This window comes from Aythya marila, assembly GCF_965140915.1.
Source record: "Aythya marila genome assembly, chromosome: 2".
In the NCBI taxonomy this organism is placed as follows: domain Eukaryota; kingdom Metazoa; phylum Chordata; class Aves; order Anseriformes; family Anatidae; genus Aythya; species Aythya marila.
In genome coordinates this window covers 103,666,475-103,682,474 of record NC_139043.1, presented here as the reverse complement: position 1 = coordinate 103,682,474, position 16,000 = coordinate 103,666,475, and the positions used below count along the sequence as shown (strand labels likewise).

Genomic DNA, 16,000 nt, shown 5'->3' with positions numbered 1-16,000 from the left:
AGGAGTAATGAAGACTACTTTTAGCGTTTAGGGAAAATTATGACGTGTAATAGTTTTGCTTGTATAACTTTAATGTACACTTCTAAGCTAAATTTGAGTAATTTTAATTTGGTATGTATGTATCTGCAATTCTGTGTTTTGGGGGTTGTTTCATTTTTACTACATTTTATTTTGTGACATACAGTGGGATCAGAAGGACTGAAACATCAGTACGCAGGGAAGAGATGGTAGAAATTATAAAAAATAACCTGATTTATCCTAAATGACAAGTTCCTTGAGAAACATCCTAGTCAGAATGAATGGCACTTGAAAACTTATGCAAAAGCCATGCATTTCCTTATTGTCAGTACTCACCAAATAAACAGAAAACAGAAAGGTTACACCAGGCTAGGCTGCACAGACAGAGGGAAAGGGAGTGTGGTGAGGAAAAAGAGATGGGGTAGCTTTGGATAACCAAACTCTGAATCAGCTTGTTGGCTATAATCTGATCTAAACGAAAATAAGGCAAGGTAATTTCTGAAACTCATGGAAGGTCTTGATAGTGTTTCTCAACAATCAACATTTCTTAAGGCCCTGAGACACTGATTTCTAAAAATTCATCCTTACCCTTAATTCTTTGGGAAGAAATGGACTTCTCAGTTCCTGAAAAGCCTCACTCCACAGTAGAGCATATATTCTACAAATTTCGAGATTGGCTCCAGAATCACAGAAATGTCAAAGCAAACTGGATACTGTGCTGCTGGAGTCAGGAATCAAAAAGCCACGTTAAAGTCCATCTGGAGTCCAGAAAGTAGGAAGACTACTTTCCACAGGCTATATCAAAAATAATATACCTGTGCCATGAAGGCAAAAAGAGACAAATCACCCAGACTGCTTTAGGGCAGATCCTCACCTATACTGTAGACAGCAGAAGTGCTACTGATAAACTGTACATGAGCAAGCACACCTACGCATAATCCCTCTTTGAGATCTAATATATCTTCAGTTACCACTGAGTGCTGCTCTACCACTATTTTGAAATTAAACTATTTTTTGAAATTAAACTACTAATAAAAGGAGAAAAAAAAAAAAGACCTAGTATTTCAAAAAATATCAGGTATTAATAGAATTGGTAAAAAAGCAGACAACCGGAAATCATCCTAAAACATCCTGAAGTCACTATCACCAGTTCTGGGACCTAAATGAGCCTCATCCAAAGAAGAGGATGTCTACAGAGAAGAGACGGGTAGAGCATTTCCAGACCTCCCTATTCAGTCACAAGGTGCATTCTTCTAATGGATGGATGGATGAGGTTTTCTCACAGCTGAGAAAGTCTGGCCAGTAGGTAGGCTCTGCTGGAACTCCTACACTGGTACACAAGAGGACTCTTCTGCAACTTCTTAAGTACTATTTTCTAAGGGAAAAGTGAAGAAGTACTTCAGAAAACAGAGCACTGTGGCAAGAAGGTAACTTTAAATATCCTCACTGATAGCCCGGGCTGGTCGTACTGATGAATGGAAGTCTGCCACCAAGATCCACTTTGGTTTGAAGAATGTACCGGGTCTGGCTGGGATGTTAACTTCCACTGCAGCAGCCCATACGCCACAGAGAGAAAGGGCAACAGCAATTCCTCAGCAAGTAAGCTGATCAAAAGGAATGGGTCTGTTGTTCAGGTACTATCTTGCCATTCAGATAGACCTGCTAATGACTGTTGTGCACTTTGAGCCTTCTTAATGATGAGCAGAAACAAGTTAATGACAATAAAGCTTCAGAAAACCCGTACAAAGAGTGAGGATGCAGACCACAATATGCTAAAAATTATTACAGCAACCACTCCTGCCATTTGGAAAGCTGGTAAAGGATTCCCTAACCTAGCTTATATTCCTTTTCCAGTTCATCCCACCAGGAGCTAAATATATTTAAATAAAGAGGCAATTCCTCTTTACAAATTCAAGTCTTATCTGCTAATAATTCTTAGTATCCAGACAGATCAATTTCCATTTCAGAGGAACTACCTTTGACCTTCAGAAACCAACTAAGAAATTGCAAGTGCTCCAGGAATCCACCCAAAGACTAGGCTTCTGTAGTAATCAGTAAAAATAATTTCAATTTATTCAATATAATCATCACCGTAAATGTGATACAGAAGCAGATGACGAACCAGATAGAAAATGGAAATAAAAACAATGCAAAAAGAAAAAAATACTTTAAAATGACATGTAAAGATATATTTTTCTGTATATAAACTCATCCATTTAATTAAAGAAAAAACCTTATTCAAATTTACTTAGGCTCAATGATTGAGTTTCAAGGGTTTGGGAATCTACTATTTGAAGCCTGAACACAAATGTAGGTTCAAGGTCACAGGAACTTAGTTTTATTAACTTAATCATAATATAAGTGAATCTGAACATAAAGTAATTGGATGTGATTACACCATTTCAATAAGACAGAAACTAATTTATAATTAAGCTGTTTATTCCAATCTTCTGCCTATGAAATGCTCCAATTCACCTCAGTGAGCAAAAATCTCTCCCATATTTCCTGACTGATGCTAAGTCATCATAACCTGTCTGTAATACTTCACTCATTCAAGTTGAACTGCTACTTAGTCTTATCACTAATGACTACCATATGCTATTTCCTATATTTTCTTATGCTACATAACACACCTAGGCCTAACAAAGACAGCTAGGATTAAGCAAGACACTTATAACAAAACAAAAAACAGAGAAAATTACAGTTTCTCCACCCACTTTCCCCTCCAGAAAGACAGAGGTAAGCACAGGATGCATAAAGGTGGGCAGCAGCATCGAAAGACTTCAAGTTTTTGCATGCCCCACATCCCAGTAAAACATTAGGACTCCTATTCTTGATGAAAACTCAAGTTTCACATAACTTGAATTTCCAAGTTCATTCTCCACTCTACAGGCTTTTATTAGGTGACTGTCACAATGAAATACCTATAAATCTAAAAGCTGTCTCCTCGTCCCTCCCTCCCCACAAAATTTGAACAAACAACACCCACCCTGCTGGGTGGCAAGTTACTGACTTCACCTCAAATTCTAAAATGCTACAAACTTTGAATTTCAGGAAAACAAACAAAAACTTTAAAATTGGTCATTTCAGAACTAATTTATACAGACAGATTTCTGCAGGCTGTAAGAGAAACCGTAATACACTTCTTAGCTTCAGTTAAGTAAGAAGGAAAATAAACCAACCTTCCAAACTGGGATATGTTCATGTATGCAGTACGGAATTTTAAGCATATTTCACATGACTGAAGCATGTGGCTAAATCATACAGAAGGGACCACGAACAACAAAAATTGAGAGGCTAGTCCACAGGGTGGTTGATCACAGATTTATCTTCCATATGCTACTAAATCAGAGAATTCAACGTAAAAGCAAGCAGGTTTTATTAAAAGATGTATTTGGAGACCAAACAAAACTATATTAAAATAAAACACCACAAAAAGTAGTTTTACACATTTCTGTGATCTGTTTACAGTTACAATTAAATGTTGGGTTTGAATTTCTTCCTCCAGTGGAAGTGTGTGTGGGCGCAGGCCTGTCAAGTATTCTACAATACCTGTGCTTTTAAGTGAAGCGATTAGCTCAGTGGCATTACCGAAATAAAAGTGGGTAAATGCAGACTACAACATTAACGGGTAAGTTAACGTTAACGGGTAAGTTAACTACAATATTAATGGGTAAGTTTCTGTTATGAAGAACATTTTGCTAGCTGTAAGTAGAGGAAGCATCAGCAAACAAAAGGAGGAGTGGAAAGTGAAGAATTCTTAAATATATATATATATTTTTTTAATAATTATTTGTATTTCATGCAAAATAACTTGTCAGATTTGAATCAGATTAATAGTTTGCACACTGTTAGGCAGACATTTAAAAAGCATACCTGTTGAATATGTTCTCACTTGCAGCGTACTTGTCCAGTCTTCCCAAAGGTGTCAACATTTCATCTTGTGAGACAAAGTCCAGGGCTGAAGGTATAATAATCACATCAGACTCTGAGCTGTAGTCATCCACACCAACTATCAGAGACATCAGAAATACTCCTTATAATCACAGTAGTTTAACACTAAAATGATGTCTGTTGTTGGGCTGAAATACACAAGTCTAGGCAAGGCTCTGATGACAATATATTTACTAGCTGCACTAAATCATTTCCCCCACCTTTCCCCGGCCCCCAGGAAGCCTTTCCTATACAAAAGTCATTTACTCAAAATTCATTTAATCCAGTTTTTAGGTATTGTCTCTAAATTCCCAACCATGACATTTCACTAAACACATGAGGCTCATGCTATTTTAATCTGACATTTATACTATATATATATATATATATATATATGTATACAGAATCAGGCAAGTGACTTTTAGCTAATTCTAAAATCAGCTTTTTGAACATACACAGACTAAAATCATAGGTGCAATTAGTCCAGAGGTAACGCAACATCTAGCACAACAAAAAATTTTTTTTTTTTTTTTAAATTAAGCATGTTAAAAAGTTCAGGCGCATTGCTGTTATCTGACTACCAAATAAAAACCAGGTACAGTTCACCTACTGCACAATTGCTAACCAGCTTGTGAAAAGACAACTTCACATGAACAGAAACCACAACGAACTGGAAAAGGGGTCCAGCCCTGCTCTGCAAAGCTGCTTGAAGTCTTAGGACTTGAACTACCACCTTTTTTTAGTTTCCGTATGCCCTCTAAGCTACGCGACTCCGCAGACTGATAACAAACCCAGCCTGCAAACGCAACAACTTATTTGCAAGAACGGCAAATGCAATTGCTTATGTGCAAGGGCTATCCCAGGTCACCAGCTTCACCCCTGAAAATGCGACACTGCAGTATGCTACAACTTATTCTTTGGGCTTTTATCTGAAAAGCCATTTGAAAACTGGCAAACATAGATAGGTCAACTGATCTTGAAGTCTAATGATGATTTTTTTTAAAAAAAAGTAAAATCTGTGGAGAAAAAGATTACTCACGTCTTCCCTTCCATACAGCTATAGTATATTGATTATCAGACATGGCATCATTAACCTCAATATTCGACATCCCAAATACCTAAGCAGCTACTGATTTCTGAATGTCTTCCTCATCATATTTCAAATGCTAAAAGAATTAACAACCAAAGGTCTCTACAGGAGTAATATTTTCACACCTACACTGAATTAATAGCATCCGTTTACCAGCAAATTAATTCTCCATCTTCTCGGTAGAGAAACAGTGATATCGTTTAAGTGGTCATAAATAAATCCTATGCCTGGGTGAAGGTCCAAATTCTGCAGTTGCTGGCAGCACGTGCAAATCCTTGAGAGCAAGCAAAGAAGCGATGGGAAAAAGAGCAGGGCACAAGAGAAATCAGAAAGTGGCAAGGAAAAAAACACGCAGAAAGATCCCAAAGCAGCTGGAAGAGCAATTTTGGGAGACAAAGTAGTGCTCTCGGATATGCCCAAGGTAGAGGGGAACACACCGCGGGGGAAGGAGGAGGAGGAAGGCTTGAAGAAAGGTCAGTTGCATAAAGCTGTTGCAGCAGGAAGGGCAAGCACTTAGCAACCCGGGGTTTACACAACTGTTTGAACTTGTTTGCCCAGACCTTAGGGGACCGAGGCACAAGGGTTCGGGTTTGTGGGTTTATTTTGTTTTCTGGGTGTTGCTGGGTTTGTTTTGGTTGGTTGGTTTCTCTCCTCTCCTCCTCGAGACCCAGTTTTATTTTCTCAGGAAAAGGTGAGGGAAGGTAAAAACATACAAAGCAAGTTCGGATTAGGTAAGTTAACAAGAAGCAGGTTACAGCCTTTCACAGAACCAAATTCAACCCACGAATTCAACCGAAACCAGAGGTTTTCCTGTGTTAGTACGTACGCCAAGACACCTCTGCACACACACCTTTCTCACACCGACTTGTCTTACTGCTGTAGGAGAGGTCCTGCTTTCACAGGGCTGATATAAGACATGCTTCTGAAGCTGTGAACTCATTCTGCAGCACCCATACATGAATTAAGTTAGATGCACAGTCCTCATCCCAAGAAATGAGCTGCACTATTTATTTTTAATCACTACAGTCATTACCTTCACTAGCTGGCTAATCCACTGCACTCACGTTGATTTCTAAACTCCAAAAATAATCAACTGGTGGGGACAATATCACTCAAATATTCAAGTGAAATTAATTTTGTAACAGGATCTTACATTCCTAGATTAAAGTCTGTAGATCTGCCTCTGCTACTGATAGTGAGCAGCACTACTCAGCCCCAGCACCTCAGCTTTTAGCCGGAGAGCTCGTTCAAATGGCAGCATCCTGGTAAAAGCAACACCAACACCAACAGGGCAGAGAAGGGAACCCCTAGGAAATTAGGGGTTTCTATAAAAACATCCTCTCCCATTAACTCGAAGTCGCTAGTGGTGGTGGGGTGAGGAACACTCACCAGCCAACAGCATGAAAAGCAATCGCAGTGCCACTACTTTCTGTCCACACGAGCCAAGCAGTGCAAAATTAATAGATGCATTCATTTATCTAGATGCCCTGGGTTTGTACTTCGGAGTTTGCAAACTTCGCCATTCTGGAAATTCTCCATTCTTCAAAACTCTACGCTACCACCGTGAAACACAAGGCAGTACAAAGTAACAAGAGAAGCACTGAATTTTGTTTTAGTATCTGGCTGTCACTGACATGTGTGACACAAGCCACGTAATTCCCCTCTCTGCCTTTGTTTTCCTGCCCCATCATTTGTTTGACTCTTTTGTGCAAGTTTTTCAGGCCTGTCTCTGTCTTGCACCTGGTCCACACCACACTAAGAATATATAAAGACACACACCTGCCTTAAGTTCTCCGTTTTATGGCAGAGATACAACAATTATTTGCCCCAGTTATTAACTAACACTACAAAGCCATCTTGCTGAGACAGACTGCGCTTAGTCAACCAGTGACAAGTTTGGCTGAGAAGTTACGTGCAACACAGCGAAGTCCATTTACAGCTCAGCCCCCTATAAAACTGTTGCCTGCAGGCCAATTTTCAAGGGAGCTTATTTTTCTACTCTAAGTCTCATCTTCCTAAGATCGTTCACAAAGGTCTTGTTCATGTCATGTCTTCACAGGCAGGCACAAAAGATCACGTTTGAAAAAATAATCACTGCTTTTTTTTGCATTTAATAATACACGAATGACTTTCTACCACGGACTGTTCAGTACCAAGGTCATGTATATTCTTCTGCATCTGCTATGGGCTCCATGGCACGAACACAGCCTCCTTCATTTGGGCACAGAAAGTCAGCAATGAGCAGAGAGGCATTCTGAATAGGAGCAGTTCTTTATTTCTCTGAGCTGAGCAATGAAATAGATATCACAAACGGTGTGTGTAATGCCAAGTTCCACCACCTCACCTGCCTGATACTACTCACTGCTGATCGCAGAACGCAGGAGCTGCCTTGTCCATGAGATACTACAGCAGAAAAGCAGACAGTAGATTTCGGAGGCTGAAAATGCAAATAAGGTGCCACAAGTTTACCCTGATTTTGTAAACACTGTAAGAGAGAAATACAAGTTTGAACAGCGAGTGATTACACTTGGCAAAATACAAGACAAGTGAGTGGAAGTATAAAAAGGATGTGCAGGTGGTAACTGGAGATTTCTGTCTGGCCACCTATTAGTAGAAATAAGAACCACACTTCCCCTTTTCTGTCTCTCACCCCAACTCTGCTGTGAAGCACAAAGCGTTATCCCCACTTCAGCTCCTGCCCCGTTTGTGTTAAATCTCACCTGTACGCACACACCCCCCCGTCTGCACTCCAGGCTCGGTGGTGGGAGAGAAAGGGGAGAGAGGCAGAAGCAAGGAAGACGAGGGGGAAGCGCAAAGCAGCTCTCATCCCAAGTTGCCGTGCTACCAGCAAGGCTTCCCACATCAGTACTTTCATAGTAAAGGCTGCGAACAGCTTGACGCACAGATCAAACCCGTTAAAATCAGACCTGACTGCAGGCTTCAGGAGGGGAGCATTTAGCAGATGAAAGAAAGATGCAGGAATCCAAATCAGCAGCTGTTTGCACACAGAACCCGTGCACAGCAAATACAAAGGAGCCACTAAGACATAACAGACTAAGGGAATATTTTCGTCTAGCAAAAGCCTTCAAAAATAAAAAAAGACAGTTATCAGGTACGCCAAAGGAGTTGCCTTTCTCGTCAAACAGAAGAGAAAATGAGGGGTGATACAAAATCCTTTAAAAGCACCAAGGACAGGTGCAGCTACAAACAGGTTTGTCTCTTCAAGGCGCACGCAGACAGCACTGCAAATCCTGATCTGCTCCAACTGAAGGAAAGACAGCTCCGTCTCTTCTTGCCCACTACTCCTTACGCAGCACAGTAGCAAAATGGACCTTCTACCGGTTAACGGCCAGACCTGCAACAAGAGCTGGTCCGCAGGAAACTGAAACAAAGAGGACATCCAAGCTACCAGCTAAAACAATCAGCAGTTTATATTTCGTCCACCAGTTTCCTGCAGGGAACACGTCACACCCATCCCCATGGTATCCGTGTCCCTTGCTGTTTGCACTGCCTGCAATTAAGGCTCCTGGAAGGAGGCTGGAGCAAAGTCAAAGACAGTGCAAGCAGGAACTTACTCTAAGGCACTTTTTTTCCTCCGCTCCGAGTGCCTTACAGTCAAAGGTATCCGCCCTCTGAACGTGTCCCGCTGCTGCTTCTGGGGTTTTTGATCGTCTGCACGACTATTTGAGTCTTGTGGCGTTGTGGAAAGAAGCCCCCTTCCACCAAGATGCTCTGCCTGGTCCTATAGGATGCCCACATTGACTGTGCCTGGAGCCACACTCACGTTCTGCCCCTAGCTGGGCAGCTGTTACACACGAAACCATCGAGCTCGAACTGTGTTTTAAGCTTGGACAGGAGAGCATTCCAAAGCAAGCAGCTGAAGCTCAAATGCTGAAGCTTAAAGGCTTGTGCTAGCTCTGCCATGACGTGACACTGCGTTATAGCACATCAGCTACAAACCCAAGTGCTCCACTCGGCTCAAGCACTGCTCCTCTGTGCAGTTACGTTGCTGGTTCGAGCACAGTATCTCAAACGTGCTTACTTGGGCCAAAAGCAGCAAAGTCCACATCCACAGTCCGTAAAATGCAACTCTGCAGCATCAACCACTTGAACTTCCTAGCTGTCCTTCTCCTCTCTCCACTTAAATGCTCTGCAGACTTTTATTTTTTGACAGAATTCAAGACAGGCACTGGGATAAGCCTGAGTGTTTCCTGAGCACTCACAGGAGGAAATTCTTTCTGCGACTCCTCACACTCCTCTTGTTTCTGCAGCTCCTCACACTTTTCCTGTTTGTGCCCAAAGTGTAAAGTTGGTCAAGGGGAAAAGATGAAGTAGCACTGAACATGTTGGACTCACAGAAAAAGTAAGAACAACCATGGATGTTAAATTCAACGTTATCAGAAGCCGTTTCCTCTAATAACACACACACACAAGCAAACACACATGAAGTATCCCCACGGATACATCAAGCTATTTGTCCTGCAGGCCGGAGAGGAAGGAAAAGGTGGTCTCGCTTACATTCAAAGATTTGGGAGCTATTTAGGCACCATGGCAACAAGGAAAAAAAAAAATACCTAAGCAGGCTTGTTTATTAGAGAAAAACATTCCAACAGGCTGCATTAGGGTTCCTACAGAACAACATTTTCTTTTCTTCATATTTCTAGCTATTATGAAAATTGTATCCTGGAACAGCACATTTTTTGTGCTATTTACCTTTCATTTTCCTTTGCCTTCAAGATAGTAGGAAAAACCAAACAAACCATGCTTTCAACTCTTAGTGCAGTTGTCCTGAAAGCCATGCTGATTTTTCTCCTGCTATACCTTCCAAAGCAGGCAGAGATGCCCTGCTGTCCTCCCTGGTTCCTTCAGGAGAAGCTGTTCCTGGCTCAGCCTTCTGAAAACAGAATTGTTACTCCAGCTCTCGCAGCAGAGGCTGCCGTTTCAGCCAGCTCAGCTCCTGCCCAAGCCACCTCTTGCAGCAGCTGCTCTTCGAATGAAAACTTTCTGCCCATACAGCGGGAGAGTCTCAGCAGCAAAAGCCACACAGAGGAAAGAGGCATTTCATCTTCAACACGCTGCAGTCGGCCACCTCCACAACAGGTCAGCAGAACAAACTGCACGAACGCCGAGGTTTCACGTTATCTTAAGGTTTTGGTAACTTTCATCTCTGTCCTGACTCTCTCCCCTCCTTCCCCTTTTTCTCCAAGTGGGAGAGGAAGGGAAGAGGCGGAGAATACCTGTAGCCCTAGGAGAAAATCAAAAGGAAAAAAAAAAAAAAAAAAAAAAAACAGGAGCTGGCAACCTTGACCGAGGATTTCTGCCAGAGCCAGGAACATAAAAGGTGGCTGGTGAAAAACGTATTTCCACATCAAAAGTGATGCTACTGACCTTGGGAAGCTGAAAGCCTGGAAAATTACCTCTCCTTCAATCTTCTGCTAGGGGTAATGGAGAAAACGTGCAGCTGCACGAGGAAGGTTCATTAGCCTGTATCAATTCAAGCACAACCCTTTCCTCAAATCATCAGCTCCTCTCTAGGATCCTAAGAGGTTTCTCAAGAAAGAGAGACTACCTATTACCCACCTGAGACCCCCACAACTCTAATTCCATAGGGACACAGCCAAGCACCTGAGTCTCCCAGTTTCTGTGAGGGTCAGTTAAAAGACAAAGAAATGAACTGAGGAGTCAGGAGAATTAAAGCATGACCTCCGGGGAAAAAGAGACTGAACAAGTACGCTTCATTAGTGTTGAAAACTGATTATTAGATTCCCAATTGACCAGAACCTCAGTCACGCCAGAGAATTGATCCCGAGCACTACAGCATGTCTGCCATTAATTGCTGTTAATTTTTGCAGTGCAGAGATTACGGGTGGCATGCTACTGAAACGCCAGCCCACTAACTCCAAATATCTTGGTGCTCCTTCACCAGAGCTGTCTCTGACGAGACCAAGAGGCCAGTATGGCAGCACAGCATTTGACCATCACATTGGTACCGTGTACGGCTGTGAGAAAGCAAAGGTGAATTTTAACATAGCACGGTGTCTCAGTACACAATACTCAATTCACTGCAAGGGAACAAGAGCTAAAACACGGTGTCAAACTGTGATTTGACACCACAGGGAAAGGCAGACCTATTTAATTGGAAAAAAAAATATCTTTTGACTTTAAGTATTGCCGAAAAAAATAAAAAATGCTATTGAAATTAAATACTTCACATGGAAATAAGCTCCTGTTTGGGAAGATACTTCTGCATGACCCGAAGTCTAATAGAATAATTTAATTAAAAGCATTCAACCAACACAAACTCACTGCTAATGCCAGATGATTTGCTGATTACCTGGAACATGAAAACGCCAGTGATAAACCAGCTTTTGACATCTGCAGATGCACAAAGAGCATTTTCTTCAGCTCAGCTAAATAACTGGTTCATTCATTCACTGGGAGAAAAGGCTAAAAAGACCTGCCCTCCTTTTCCAATCACTGAAAAAAGAACTAGATACCAAAAGCAGAGATCTACTAGATTAAAGTTACTGGACCCTTTTTTAAAAAAAAAAATCTTTAGGACTGCTCTATCCACCAGTAAAATCCAATTAGTTTTTACAGTTAATGAAGCTAGTGTTAAAATTTAACAAAAAGATACCATCTTAATGCTAAAGTCTAATAGTAAGGAAAACAAGTTTATATATACGCACACATATATATATTTAGCTATAAAGCCTTGTTTAAAAGTTATAGCCTGTCTAAATTACATTTTAAAATATCAGTCCCTTTATTTTTAAATCACGTGGACACTATCTGTACAGATAACGCTAACTATCACTGTTTGCCAACATGACAAATGGTCAAGCTTCAGCATCTGGATGTTAGGCTCCTAAATCACCCAAGCACGCATGTAAGACTTGTGATTGTCAAAAGTCCAAAAGCTGTATGTAAACGTAGCTGTCAGTTATCAGTGAGAATGAACTTTTTCCAAAAAAAAAAAAAAAAAAAAGGCAAAATAGTAAAACCAGTTATTAAAGTTATTAAATCAGAATCTCTCCCCTCCCTCGATTTAAATCACAATTAAAATCCTGAATGAAATCGAGCTATCCTGTTTCACAACCTGAATCCTGGTTACAGATAGCTCTCTTTTTCAGAGCACGCAGCCTGCACACATCGATGAGCAGACTGAAAGGAGCAAGCATCACGGTACGTTTGATTGCATCTAGCTGGACTGATCAGTTCAATCTTCAGAAGCATCCATGGGGAAGGGAGGGAGGTAGAATACATCTGGGAGGAATCATAAAGGCTTTTTTTGTTTATCAGCAAAAATAAGTAATTCTACACTCCTCTTGTTTACTTTTCTATCATTGGTCGTGGTTATTTTCTTTCCTGATCTCCACTTAGCTTGCTACACTTCCTATTTTGAATGCCCCAAACAGGTATTTGAACAAAAGCCAAATTTCCAGACGTCTCTGCACGTACGGTACAAGATTTCCAATGGAAAATCAAAACTGATAGTTCAAGTAGTGTAACTGCCCAGCTGAAACTGAGCTGCTATCTCATTCTGCATAGTGGCCAGATGGGATGGGGAATCTTCTTGCAGGCTTCCACTCTGAGTTTTCACCCTCTTACCATTATGGATTTATTTTCCCTCCTTTTTTTTTTTTACCTTCATGGATATCACGCTAGGATTTCTGTTAGGCTCACCTCCACACAGACAAAATGCAACCAAATGTTACCAACTGGGCGGGGGCAGGACACGATGACGACTATAGTTAAGAGCAAAGCTGCTTTTCACAGTAAGAACTTACATTTAGGAAGTAAATTTCTTTTATAACCTTCTGTACATCCTGCTAGAATACATCCACTGAGGTTTTTTGTTTTAATCTTCAAACTCTCAAACAAGGAAAAGCCACTGGCTGACCACGGGAGAAACAGGATCTCTTTAATTACTATCATAGCCTTTAACATCAGGAGCTACCTGGACAGACACAAAGTATCAGCTGGAATTCAAGCACTGAAATACCATTTGTCAAGCTCTGCAACTACTTCAAGGAATCATCTGGGTAATGTCCTGTCAGGTGTGAAGCACGCATTCACCTGAAAAATAAAAATCTGAGCTTTCCCGTGGTTACCAAGCAACCGAGAGCAGAAAATACGAAGCTTTCAAAATAGAAAAGCAAACCACAGCCAAAATTAATTATTTAAAAGTCAATCCAGCTGGTTTGTCAGCCGCTCTCTAAAAGCCTTTCTTATAAGAGCTCCTGTTTAATCTCTGACCTCTTAAACAAATAAACAAACGGCAATTTCTAAATAGATGCTTTCCGCATGCACCCTGAAGATCTTCCCCAACCCCAAAAGCAGATCACTACTCTCTACTGATATCTAGGAAAAAGTTACAGTGAACTTAAATATTTATCAAGCCCTCTTTAGGAAAAGGTAAACTTTCTTTTACGAGCAACCATTGAAACAGCACTGCAAAGATAAAGATAATTTATTGTTTGCTAGTCCAGGTCAATCAGCATGCAGTGAACAGGCACAAGAACCGAGGGGTGGCACAAAAGGTAGAGTGGTACAAGTTGTTCATTAAATGCCACTTTTCTGGTAAAATACTTTGTTTTACAGGCCTTAAACACCAAGACCATAAAATAGCTGTTGCCAGCTCTGAGAAGCTGTACAGATGCCTAGTTTATTACTTGTAGCACCAACTGCTTATTGTTGTTTGCTCAGCTCCGGGACTTTCTCCTACTGTTTTACAACCCGACCAATAAAAGCTATCTGTTAGTTACCTTATTGATTCCACGTCCTTATTTCCTGTAATGCTCTTACTGCATTAGAAAACGGTGACTCACCTTAGGAATTATCACCATAAAAAATACACTTTTGTGATTCAGCATCAAACCTGGACCTGCAGATGAGCTACAACTGAAGGCCCAACCTCCTGAAGCACACCAAGGCGTGGGCCTAAGTGGATCCCAGCTTCAGATGCCCAGTCCAGATCTTTACACACGTATCTAGTCTTACTTTTTGTATCACTCCTCCTGGCTTTTTCCAGTGAACGTCACGGACGTTTCGCTGTCGGTGGATACCAGATCAGTCAGAAGCACAAGGACTGAAATTACACAGTTGGCTTTTCTCAACAGTCTATCAGCTGGCCTCATCTCAGCCTTCTCACACAATTCACTTCTTTCTCCTTGTGCAGCACGTTTCATAGCAGGAGCACAGCTGCCAGAATCACACACGCGTAAAAGCTGCCAGCACTCCCAATTTTCTCACAGTTGCATTCTAGCATGCAGGAATACACCTCTCAACCAGTTTCTAACTCCTCTGCTCAGAAGAGCTGTAACCATTTGAAATATTTACAGCAAGGTCCTGTAGGGTGGGGTTCAGGTCTGGTAATGCCAGGCAAAAATTGTGGCTTTTTGTGGTATTTCTGTTTTTTTTTTTTTTTTGTTTTGAAACTGTCTTTTTAATCCCTGCAACCATGAAATGTAATCCCAGATAATGCATCACTTGCAAAAACCTTCACAAATCGCTTGAGACCTGTTGTACACGGGTACAAGATCTGGTTATTTCAAACAAGTACAAAAACCGTCCCTAGGGACGTACAGTCTCCCTGCTCTGTATCATCATTTTTTGGTAGCTCACGCCCCTCTCACAAGAGCAAAACCACATGAAATTAAGAGCCATAAAAGACATCGTGTGACTGACTTATGCCCAGACAGCGCACATTGATTCATACCGATTCCTCTCGCGTTTAAGTAAAACACTGAAATATCGAGCTATTGACTTTTATCTGCTTCCATCAAAACCTCAGTCATTTTTAATGAGGTTGCAAGTTTTTAGACTTCTCTGGCTCTTGCCTTCAGAATGCTCTCATCTGGACTGAGTCATATAGATCCCAGCATATATAATTTCTCCCTTTTTAAAGGCAAGATCATAACATTCAAACCACCACCAGGGAAACCATAGATTCAGAATCATCCCTCCGATGACTACAGTCATATCCTCCTCCAACTCCTGTCTTACAGTCACGAAAAATCATAACCTAAGTAGACGTTTCAGAAGGCACTGGCTTTTCAAAGCGTACCACTTCTGAGGAAGTCCTCCTGTAATCACAGAAAGTTTCCAAAGAGCTCTGCTCTCAGTCCGAGCAAAAGCAAACAAAAAAAAACGAAGCCTGGCAAAAAAGGCTCTCTCTTTGTGTGAGGCAACACGCAACAAAAAGCTTTCATACATCACATCCCAAAACTGAGAGAAGGAGATGTAAAACGTTCGGTTGGGCTCTGATAAGCTAAAATAACACCCCCAGAAATACAAATGAAGCCAAAAAAAAACAAAAGCAACAAAAAGAAGGGGGGGTTTCTCCCACAGCCTGGCCTCCTCGTGAGCATGCTGTGCAGCAGACACGCACCTCCAGACGGTGGCAAGGGTCTGCTCACCCGCTGTGGGCTGCCAGGCAGGATCCTACGTCAGGAGCCGCCTCAGAGAGGGCTGCTGCCTCCATTTTCGCTCCCTACCTGATGCTCGTCGTGCTGCCAACGCTGCCTGGGCGCTGGCCCCGCCGAGAGACGCCGCCTCACCTGGGTAACGTTATGCACAGCAGCACCTGGCACCTCCGAGCTCATATTTGGAGCCAGAATTGGGTCCTGTGCCTCACACAGCGCCTCACACCACCCCTCACACCGCCCCTTCTCCCACAGACATGGGGCGGGGTGGGGGGATCCCAACCCACCCCCCCACCGCCTTCCTCGCCTCGGGGCTGCCCAGGCGAGGCCATGGGCGTGCGGGGCGACCCCCACCACCACCCTGACCCCCTCTCTCCTTCCTCCTCCTCCTCCTTCATCCCTCCTCCTCCTCCTCAGCCCCTGCGGGCGCCCCCCGCCGCCCGTTACCCGCCGCCAACGGGCGCCCCACGCACCCCGGCGCTGCCGCGGGGGAGCCCTGCGGAGCCCCGCGCAGCCCCGGCCGTGCTTCATG

At 42.3% G+C, this 16,000-nt stretch overlaps 1 protein-coding gene across 3 annotated transcripts in view; it reads right to left on the bottom strand.

The window, feature by feature from the left end:
* The window catches only part of PPP4R1 (protein phosphatase 4 regulatory subunit 1), a 54,631-nt gene extending 38,637 nt beyond the window's left edge, over positions 1–15,994 (bottom strand). For 2 of the 3 annotated variants that reach the window (XM_082754255.1, XM_082754257.1), the window contains exons 1-2: positions 15,942–15,994; positions 3,895–4,030 (exon numbers count right to left, since the gene is read on the bottom strand). In XM_082754255.1, the coding sequence (XP_082610381.1) occupies positions 3,895–3,953 (59 nt within the window). In that variant the 5' untranslated portion in view covers positions 3,954–4,030; positions 15,942–15,994. The remainder of the gene's footprint in view (positions 1–3,894; positions 4,031–15,941) is intronic. The other variant, XM_082754256.1, reaches the window with a different exon arrangement.
* Between the last annotated feature and the right edge of the window lie 6 nt (positions 15,995–16,000).